This window comes from Empidonax traillii, unplaced genomic scaffold (genome assembly GCF_003031625.1).
Source record: "Empidonax traillii isolate 1590-97213 ecotype Southwest subspecies unplaced genomic scaffold, ASM303162v1 scaffold566:size1034704, whole genome shotgun sequence".
Lineage (NCBI taxonomy): Eukaryota > Metazoa > Chordata > Aves > Passeriformes > Tyrannidae > Empidonax > Empidonax traillii.
Window position 1 is genome coordinate 306,852 of NW_020955759.1, and position 11,302 is coordinate 318,153.

The 11,302-nt window shown below is 35.4% G+C and overlaps 1 protein-coding gene across 1 annotated transcript in view; it reads left to right on the forward strand.

Annotated features, from left to right (window-relative positions):
* The window catches only part of RSPO2 (R-spondin 2), a 15,353-nt gene that overhangs the window by 3,175 nt on the left and 876 nt on the right, over positions 1–11,302 (forward strand). Inside the window, exons 2-3 of the mRNA XM_027897896.1 lie at positions 354–542; positions 10,896–11,039. Of these exons, the coding sequence (XP_027753697.1) occupies positions 461–542; positions 10,896–11,039 (226 nt within the window). The 5' untranslated portion in view covers positions 354–460. The remainder of the gene's footprint in view (positions 1–353; positions 543–10,895; positions 11,040–11,302) is intronic.

Genomic DNA, 11,302 nt, shown 5'->3' on the forward strand with positions numbered 1-11,302 from the left:
TGAAGTTCTGTTGTTGTTGCATGCTTATGCCCCCAGCTTCAAACTGGAATCCAGCAAAGCATTTTTACTTAAAATTTACTGGTGAACTTTATAAAGCTTGGTCTCTGCTTGCCTGTACCTGTATTGTGTGTAAATTCATTGAATTGCTCTACATACAGTTAAAAATGTAGAGATTGCATGTCTTTTTATTCAGTGCAAGTACAGATGTACAAACAGAGTGCACTTTCAGAACTGCCCCTTCAGAACTTCTTGTAGTCATGCAGAAGATAAGTAACACCTTAGAGGGAAGAAGACCTCCAGCCAAAACAATTTTCAAACAATCTTAAAGTGTAATTTATCTTCTTATTTTGCAGCTAGCTATGGACCAAATCCAATTTGCAAAGGTTGTTTATCTTGTTCAAAGGATAATGGGTGCATCACATGCCAACACAAGTTATTCTTCTTCCTACGAAGAGAAGGAATGAGACAATATGGTGAATGCTTGCATTCCTGCCCATCGGGGTACTATGGACTTCGAACGCCAGATATGAACAGATGTTCAAGTGAGTCATTTTTTTGAACTATTACATTTGCTTTTGTAGGAAGGCCATAATTCATGCTCAGTTTTTAAGATGGCATGCTGTGGAACATAATGATATTTTCACAGAGTTCTCAAGATCATCATAAGACTTCTTTGCTGAAGAATGCCTCAGCTCATTCCAAGATATGTAACATTCAGCAGATTAAATAGTTGATGCATTGAACTAATTTTTATTGTTGTTGTTATTTTTATTGTTATTAGTGTTTTAGTTAGAAGAGAAATTTAGGAAAGAATGATGGTTTTAGCAGATATTCCTAGTTTTAAGAAACAAGGATTAAGAATGATTTTAACAGTGCCTCGTGTAGGTATTAGTTATTGCTTGCACTAATGTATGGGTGGGCTTCTTGTCATACTTTTTGTACCCACACAAATTTCAGGTGACCAGACACCTCACACCAGACATGCTTTAATATGTAAGTGTTTCTAATTTAATAAAACAGATGTGCTATTAAAAACAAACAAAAAACCTTTCACTTTTAGTGAAACATTTTATTTGGAAATTTACAACCTGCTAATGTGCAACAAGATTCCCTGTTTGCATGTTTGTGCCTAGAAGCCCAACTGTTAAAATCAACGAGTGTTCTGGTATCTCACATTATTTCACCTCTGTCTGGCAGTTGTGCTGATTCATATCGATTTTCCATATGCTCATATGTGGAATATTGCCCATATGGATTATTAATCTTTGCTATTACCTCTAATTTGTATTTAGGGGGGAATGTTTTTGTCATAGTCTAACCAGAATCAGGTCACCAAACCTAAGAACCTGAAGTGAGAAACAGCTTTTCTTTGTTTCCTGAAATAATCAAGTGTTTGTTAAATGTGCAGCACTTTCCCCTCAGTGCTGTGCCATGTTACTGGGATGCACCGTGTTGAGAGAAGCATGTGCTGGCTTTCACACCACACATAGTCTTGAGACCCGAGTGAGGGCACTCAGTGGCTCTGGGCTGGATGAGGAGCACTTACGACCATGCTTGGATCCATCCCAACCCATCCCACCTCTTCCTCCTCATTCGCTGTGTGGGCTCCATGGATATCGTATTCTTCCCAACTGCTGTGTAATATTGCACAGTGCTGCCTAATCTGTACCAGGTGGTTAGGTTTCAATGAAAAAATTAAATGAGAGCAGGATATGGTTTATGTATCCATTCTGCAAAGTAATTTAGAACCTTGGCCCTAATTTTCGTAACCCATTTGCGAATTGAACAACTTCTTTACTTGAAACCTCTCAAAACTGGCCTATGAAAACTTCCTCATGTAAAAATGTTTTTGAATATATTTATAGGTTTGGGAAATAGGTTAATTTGTCTGTATTAGCCTGTACTGTGTTTCTGAGATAGGAAAGGTAGTCTGTACTAGCAGTATTCTTTACTTTCTTAAAAAGAAAAAAATGGAAAAGTTAATTGCAGAAGTTGGAGGGTGAATTCAATATAGCATTTTTTCGTTTTTACCACTTATGGGAAGCGGTCTTTTTCTGTGAATTACAGGATTGATTTTGAAAAGCATAAATGTGAGTTGTGTCCAACTCATATTGGCGTGTGTTGAGCTCTTGGTATTTATCTCACTCTCACGCCTTTCACAGTCTCCTTCTGTGAGAATAGTGATGCAGTTGCATTTACTGACCAGTCCTCGTTCCCCTGCAATGATTTTTGTATTACATATTTTTATTTTAGCGTAACTGCCAACTGGTGTATTTATAAATCACGTATTCATTTTTTTTCTTGGTTTGGTGATCCTGCATGGCACATAGGAAGCATTGCAGACATACAGACTTTTTGTGGATTGAGGTTGAGTTGAAATAAACATCCTTAAAGCTAGAATAGGTTGCTTCCTACTTGATGTTAGATACTCTTAGGTATGCTTAGTAAAGACTGCATTGCTCAGACAGTTCTGTCTCAGCTAAAAATAATAAAAACTTTGGCTATGCTAAAATCCTTCTGGGAGTTATAGGGCTTGAATTACATTAGTTGAAATGATTTCTACCCTATTAATGTCTTTATAGGCACAAAAGCTGTTTTAACATTTTATTACTGGAACACTTGACCATTTTTGTTAGAGAAGCTATAGAACATATTTTTATGGAAAATGTTGACATGATTTTAAAAACCAAACATAGTTAGTGCCAAATGTAACACAATAAATACTACAGCCAAGTGCAGCAGGTCTAAAATTATGGCAATTTTGGATTTCAAGACAGATTTTCTTTTCTACATGTAAGAAGTATGTGTGTCTTGAATTTTCTAACTGGTTCTAGACTGTTTTTTTAGTAACAGTGAATAATGAAATTTGAGACTGCTTGTCTCTAGAAATCAATGTAGAGTCTCCTACTGGACATGATTTCCTTGAACACTGCAGTATGAGAATGCAGTGCTTTTGGACATGAGATGGGAATGTGTTGAGTTTCTGCTCTAGAAGAATGCCCAGGAGAAGAGCTTCACATTGTTAATTTTCCAAGAAATTTTTAATAATTGATGACTTTGAACTAAACTGCTCAAGAGATAATATCATGAGAAAAAAAGGAAACTGATTTAAATAGTAAGATGAAATCTTTCACCTTAATGGTTGGACTGATTAATGGATCAAGCCTATCTTGAATCTTTCAGCTTAGTCTGTGGTTACAGTAACCTTTATAATTTTAGGGGGAGGAACCACTCAGTATAGAAATTACAGCTCCCTTCATCTTTGGTTGGCTACTTCATTTGCTTAGGTTTATCTTCTCCTAGGAGGGTCTGGCATGGCTAAAATTATAATTTCCCCTTCCATTTGTCTTCATTAAAGATAAGATAAAAAGCAGCTTTTAAACAAATTGAGCATTTATTAAGCACATATAGTTAATTGAATGCATTTAGAAAGGTAATGAAATTTTTAACATTGTTACAAAATAGCAAGACATCATTAATATATCCTTGCTTGACTATACTTCTGTAGTATGGCGGAGCATATGACCTTTTGAGACTGTTGCAGACAGTGCAATTTTAGTAGTCAGGTGGTTCAATTACCACAAAATTCTGGAGAGGATTAGCACAGGAGGTGGTATAGTTGACAGATTGATGTGGAGTGCCAATGGACACATCAGGATGGTAGCGTGAAGTTAGATCTGTAGCACCAGTGCTGTTGCAGTGAGCAGCTGAGGGATTGGAGCGGGAGTTGGAAGAGTGAGTGTCATGGTCGTGGGAGCAGACTGGGAATAGGTGAAGTTAGAAAAGAGACAGAGAGATTTGAGGCAAGAAGAGCGGGGTGCTGTGAGCCAGAGCTCAGGGTGAAAGACCAAAGTATTAGGTGTAGCAGTGTAGTGCATCATCATGTACTACTCTGACTTCTTAAACACAAGGGAACACCTCAAGCAAGGACCCAATTCCAGTTCCAAGACTGCAAAACCCTTTGATTTAGGAATGCCATGTTTCCTTTGTAGTTTTAGTCTGTATCTTCTTTATGCAAAATACGATCATTTTCTCTCAGTATCGCAGGCATCAAGTACATTTGAGGACAGCTCTCTCTCATACACTGGTGTTTGCTGGTTTCCACTCATGCAGATCTCCTCAAGTGTTCTCACTTCTCTTTCTGATACGTAACTGGTCTTCACTGGACTCTGGATTTCATGTGGAGCAGAACTTGCTGTGAATCATTGTTGTTATTAAGATTACTAGGAATTGAACACCTCTCTTTTCCATTGTGCATACTACAAAGTACCTTTGTTATTAAGGGAGTTATGAACATAAAGTAAATCACATTTACTATGGGACAATGTGACAATGGAAATACTACAAAATATGGATATTTCATAAATGCAAAATGAGGCCCTTAAAATTTTCAAGATTATGCATATCAGTAAAAATACTTTACAAATGAGCCACTACATTTTATATTCAAGATACATATCTTTTGACCTTAAAATTCATCATATTGCACTTAGCATGAGAAACTAAACTTCTTAAGATGTGTTAAAACACCAAGTACATGCATCTCAATATGGAGCATTTTATTCTTTATTTTCAAAGGCATTATATTTGCCTACAGTTCAGCTTATTCTGCATCTCCTTATAAGCTGGTGATAAATTTAGAATGGAAAGATTGTATTTGTTGTGGTAATGTTGCGCTCTCTGTAGTGATAGCACAGAGAGAAGCTGTTTATAGGAGCATATACTCTTCTTTTACAGTAACAGAAACGTGGCACCTGAGCTTAAATTTAATTCTATATCTAAATTTGTATTTTGAACTCCCAAGCTTTTGATTCCTTCTCTGAAATGTATATCAATTCCTTAATGTTCGTTTTAGAAGAATGAGTAGCAGTGGCTTATCATGACTGTCAGGAAGCCAAAGCAGGTCATGAAAATCTTTTAATATCACTATGATTCATCTTCTTAAAATGTATCTCTAATTTGAGCATGATTTATAGCATGAGCTTTGTCATTTCAGAATTGCTTAATGTACCATTTATGTAGTTTTCTATAAATACTGTAAGTTTCATCCATGTCGATTTTTTTATGATATTCAAGTAAATGGCAGTATAAATGAGATTTTAGAGTCTAAATAAAAATGTTTTATTGCTGGCTAGCTAAATGCACTTCTTCTATATCATATTAGTTGCCCTGAAACATGTCTCATAGCTATTTTTTTTTTTCAAAATTATTTATTTTTGCAAAAATACTTCTGAAGAAAATTATTTCTGAAGTGCCATGAGGTGCTAGAGTTCCCTGAAAGCTAAGCTTTAGGAGTTTGGCTCCTAAATCCTGTAGATAACTTATCTTTTGCCACTCTCTTTCAGAAAACAAACTCAAGATGTTTTCAACTTCTGCCCTTGGATTCTTTTATGGCAATGGCCTTTTTTTCATAAGGGAATTATTTTGACTGTTTTTTTTTCTCCTCTCTGGAATCAAAGAATATTGTCCTTCAGTTTGGTAGTTGTCCTGGCCATTTACTGAGGACTGACACAGTACTAGCTCATGGAGTTACGATTCCTGAGCATATTCTGTAACTAGTCTCAAGTATGGAGGCACTTTTACGTACTATAAGCTACATTCATGTTTTACTGAAGTGTCAGTCAATCACCTTGTTACTGTCCTGTCAGACTAAATTAAGAGATTGCACATTATCAATAGGCTTTTCATTGGAGAAGTTATGCATCTTGTCCCATAAATCAACATTTCAGAGCTCTGTCAAAGGGATAAGTTTTTGATTCATTTTATTTTGTCTCAACGCTGAAGATAATTGAGCAAAGAAGATCTGTCTAATTTCAGCCCAGCTTAGCTTCACTAGGCAAAGTAGTGACTTCTCTTCCATCCTTTCCCCTGGGAGGTGAAGTCATGGAGCTGTGAATTTACAGCCACTCCTGTGACAGCCTGTGATTGCAAATAGACTTCTAGAAAGTTAGGTTGTCTAACTCTTGGAGTACTGCACTGCTTCAGTTCTCACTTTTCAATTTAAAAATCTGTATTTAGCAGATAAGTTATATTTCTTTAGTGTTTTTAATATTAATTTTGCCCATTAAAGTTATTACAATGGGCTCTGATCTGTCTGGTGGAATAAGAAATTTATTAGTTTAAAACTTCTCTTTCATTTAGAAGCAATTAGGACCTCTGTCATGGATTTCAGTGAGGTCATAATGCTGTTCTTTTAGCATGTTCATACAACTCTTGTGAGAAGTATGGTATAACATTTTAAGTGTCATCTGTTCGGAAATGTGCTAATTAGACACACTAGCAGATTTCTCTGGGCCTTCCTGAGTGCTTTTGAAAGTCCAGTTTTGAGAGGATGATGCCAGAAGCTGTGGAGTCTTCATATGGGGGTGGCTTCTCTTTTGTAGCTTTCAAGTGGAAGGAGGGAAGCAAATATTTGACTTTCTGGCTTTGCCAAGATAGAACCTCTGGAAAGAAAATTTGAGGTTTTGCTAGTTAAGTTGCAGTATGAGTGTTATGATGTCTGAGAGGTCCTGGGTGTGAGTAGAAGGTAGTAGAGCCAGTGGGATATAGGGAGACATGATGCTGAGCAGGAATAGAAGGGATATGAGGTCTGGTAGGAGGCAGATCCTTGATGACACACTGCAGTTTGCTATTAGAGAGCATCAAGAGTGTTACTATCTAAATGGGAACAGCAGCAATGAAACACCCTTTGCTTCCTCACTCTTGTGTTCTGTGATTAAGTTTTCAACCCTGTCATTGTTGCCCTGCAGGTTGGCCTGCTGAAGGCATGAAATTCCTCTAGGGGGTTCTTCTGTAGGACTGAATTTATCAACTCTTTGCCTCCCCCACACCAGTCTTATCTTTCTCTCTCCCCCCTAGCTTCCATTTCCAGGCCTCCTCCTTCCTGTTTCTATACTCTCTCACACTGTTGCTCTTGTCTATTTGGAAACCTATAGTGGGAAACATTTTCTGTTAATTTTTAAAGAAAAAGAAAAATGACATTCTTAAAGCATACTCTCGGTTATGCATTATCTGTTTTTTCCTCTAAAGAGTTTCTTGGGTCTATAACCTTAGCTATGTTTATCTTAATTTTTTGGTCTTGTTTGCTTTAGGGTTTTTTGAGTGTTGTAAACTTCTAGGCAATCTTTTAAGTGGGATAAAAAGAATTCACAAGCTGCATCATCTAACTGCTGATATTATACAGAAAACGAAACCACTGGACTCATGAGAAAAACAATTGGGTCTGTGGCTAGTAAATTGAATAAAATTGATTTAGATAAGAATCTGCTCGAGATGAAAAAATAATCTCTGTCTTGTTCCACTTTATTATAATTGTATCAGTAAGCTAACTAGTTAATTTGGAGGGAATTTAAATGGATTTAGATAGGGATTTTTGAAAGTAGGAAAGATCTTGCTTTTCTTCTCCAGAGGTAGGCGTAGGATGCTGAGATCAGAAAGTTCAAAGCATTGAAAACTGCAGCATTCAGAATAAAGCAGTTTCGGTCATTAAAAAGTATTTCCTTGGGGTTTATTATTCACTGTAAAGTATGAAATGATTTTTCAAAATGCTGGTTTTCTTAATTATCACATATTATGTCAAACAGTTCTTCTGTAGATTTCATAGTAGATTATTCATTGTTATGCATTGTTATGCATTTTATTACTTAAATAATATAATGCCAAGAATTTTAGTAAACTGCAATATACTTCCATTAAGACCTATACTTTTAAAGGACTTTACATAGATAATGATGTTGATTAACAAAAAGAAATACAAAGTTCAACACAGTTATATTTATTTTCAAACAAATGTATCTTAATATTCTAAGTGAAGTATCAACTTATTTAGGTGTCCAGGTGAAAATGTGTACTCTTTCTGTATCTCTGCACATTGGTATAATTTACTTTAGGAAACAAAATAATCTAAAGAATTAATTTATTCTTTAATTAATTAATTTACTAACCTCAGTCACCATTAAATTAATTCACTAATAGCACTTTTGTCAAAAAAAAAAAATCCTCAAAGCAGTTAAGCCATGGAAGGAGGTGAATATAGGCACCAAAAATAATATACTCTATAAATTTTTCTGTATTTCTTAACCACTGTTGTGACAGTTTGTGATTGAAAATAGTTCTAGATAGTCAGCTTTTCTAGCTTCAGGATTATTGATTTTCTTTAGCTTTTTAGGTTATTTAAAATTTATGAAAAATCTGTACAAGGCTTAGGTGCAGCAGTATCTTCCATAATTTCAAACTGCTTATATGGAGAATGCCTGAAAGGATCAAACTCCTAGTTGATCTTCAGCAACAATATGGTGTATTAGTGGGTTAAATTATCATTATGATTAGCACCCACTAACGCTAAGTATTGTGATGAATATCACTCTGGTGAAATAATGTTTTCATTTCAGAATTCTTACAATATTCCTAATATTCTGTCAGCATTTCCCCCTAAATTTCCCCCTAAACCCTAAATTTCATGTTTGGAGTACTTTTATCTTCATAGGAAAAAATTGATAATAAACTGCCCTGGTGGAAATCTCTACCCAACCTTCATCCAACCTTCACTCTAGCCAACCTTCACCTACAAATGTTTCTAAAATATAGTTATCATGACCAAGACTCTACTGTGACACAAAACAAAACTGATATAGGAGGTAAAGAAAAAATATAAATAGGATGGGAATTTTACCATCATTCTTTTAACATTGAAATATGGGGTATTCACGTATGTACTTACTATTAAACAGTGATATTTCGTGGAGGGTATCCTCAGCTAAAGGTAAGGAGGCTTTCACCTGCTAAGTGTGTCTGTATCATATCAAAAGGCAACTTGTACTGAAAGTTTTTCCTTTAGTCCCTTTTCCACACATGAAAGAAGTCTTTTAGCATGTGGCTCCTCAGCATGCTTTGAAAGCAATAGTTAAGACATTACTTAAAGAATGTTGTGTCACTTGGATGTGAGGGAGGTTCACAGGATCTTTTCTTTTGTTGTTCTGTTCTGCACCTCGTTATTGGGTTACATGATTTATAAAAACCTTGATGTCTTTTCAAAATGCTTCATGTGGGTGGGCAAGAGGCAAATGTTTTTTCTGAATATTTAAACACACAGGATGTTTGACTCAAGCATTGCATTTGATAAAATAATTGCAATACACCTTGTGTGTAACAAACCAGATTAGCAATTAACTCTTGTGGTACATCTCCAGAGCAGCTCATCTCACTGTTTTTGCCTTGCAGTGCTTTAATCTGGGGAAGTGATTTTTGCAGGGTCATTGTGTGGGCATTGACCTCCTGTTCTTTGGGGACTGGTTCAACCCTTGAGAAAAAGAAATTACTATTATTTTCAGCAATTTCCTATAAACTGAAGTGTGGAAAAGAAGCCAAACTTGTGCTACTTTTAGAACACAAGTTCTAAAAAACCCTTTGAGAGATGTTGTCTAACGGAGTTGGTAGCATGCAGGTTATGTGTGGTTGTGTCTGAATAACACCAGCAGAGCTTACTTTTGGCAGTGCAAGGCATCAAAGTGATGCTCACGTTCCTTTTAACCACGCAAATACACCACAGTGTATTTGAAATACACTTTTTTCTTTTTTTTCAATCTGCCTAATTTATTGTCCAATGCCACAAGAAATCCTATCCAAAAAGCGTCATATTTACCCAATTGCTAAAGAATAATAATTTTACTCTGACACACTGATGAAGTGTTGTGTCATGCCCTATTTTGGCCTGCTGAAGTTCAAGAATAGATTGCCTAAATTTGAAGTGTCAATGTGGGATATTTACCAATAGCTATTTCAGAAGTTTTTATGGTTTGTGCATTTTTTTTTCTTTGTGAAAGAATGAAGAATAAATGGATGACATAAATGAGCAAAATTTTTAGTATACTGTTGCATGACATGAATAAAAAATGCTTCTCGCCGTGACTTGAAATAGCTGAAAACAGGATACAATTAATGCAGTTAATATAAATTAGGTATGGTAGCTGAAGGATTAGATCTACTTAAATTAATTGTAAAGGGATAATTACTGTTCCAAATATAATGGCCTATGCTTTTTAATCTTTGATAGATCTTTCCCTGGTATTTTTTTGTAGGTATATATATGAACATTAATAACTGGTCCATTTTCAAGTTGCCGTATTTTAATATGAAATATGATGTTTCTAAACAGTTTACTTCTGAATTTTATCTATTGTGGGTCATATTTCTCTTAAATTTTCAGGGAAATATGTTTCATAAGGGAAATAATTGTTTGTTTGGTTTGGGGTTTTTTTGTTTTGGTTTGGGTTTTTGGAAATTTTTTTTTGCTATTGGTTATAGCTTTATGTCTTTTAGTCATTTAAGAATGGTTGTTTTTCTGTGGATTAAGTGTCTTAATAATAGAGGAGAGTTAAATCCAGGAAAATTGAGACTTTTTGCATGGTAGCACATGCATGTGTGTAGACATGAATGTTAGATATAGTGTGTGAAAGCATCTACTCAGCTATTTATAGGGTCAGCTCATGGAAAAAAATGTATCCTGCTTTTGATGATAAATTATAAACTGAAAACAATATATATAATACATGTATACTTCCCAAAAATATTTTTCGCATCTCAGTTTTGTCAAAATTAGTTAAACACAAAAATAATTGTAAAATGTAATTAACTCTAATATAAATAAACCAGGGGTTGTATCTACAGTTTTGATTAAAAAAAAAGAAAAAGATAGAAATCAAAGGATTAAGGGGAAAATGTGGTAGATGATTATAGTTGCCTTTATTTTCTTCTAAAGAGCAGATAGATTTCAGGATGCCAGTATTCCTCATTATAGCACTTCTGGCTTTGCTATTTTATTGCTTAGTAGGTCCCCTCATTTTTAGTGTTACCATAACTTTGCTGTCTCATTGTTCCTTATGATCCTTCTGATTCAGGGTGCAGAATAGAAAACTGCGACTCCTGCTTTAGCAGAGACTTTTGTACCAAATGCAAAACTGGCTTTTACTCGCACAGAGGCCGCTGCTTTCGAGGATGCCCTCCTGGATTTGCAGCCTTGGAAGAGCTTATGGAATGTGTGGGTGAGTCTTCTAGCACAGCAGTGCTGCTGATTTAGCTCTTTTGATGACTGGCCAGGTTCAAATATGGCACTATTTTTAAGGTGGTGCTTGGTATTTCTTATCAGGAAATATTCACTAATGAATTGTGTCTTGATTTCTTTATTAGTACTATTATTAAATTTTTCTAAACTTTAAAATGCTGCATTATTGGGAATGCCACTCTGTTGTGGATCAGAAAGTTCTATCCTTTAATTTGTAGAATCACTTTGTATGAGGATTTGTAA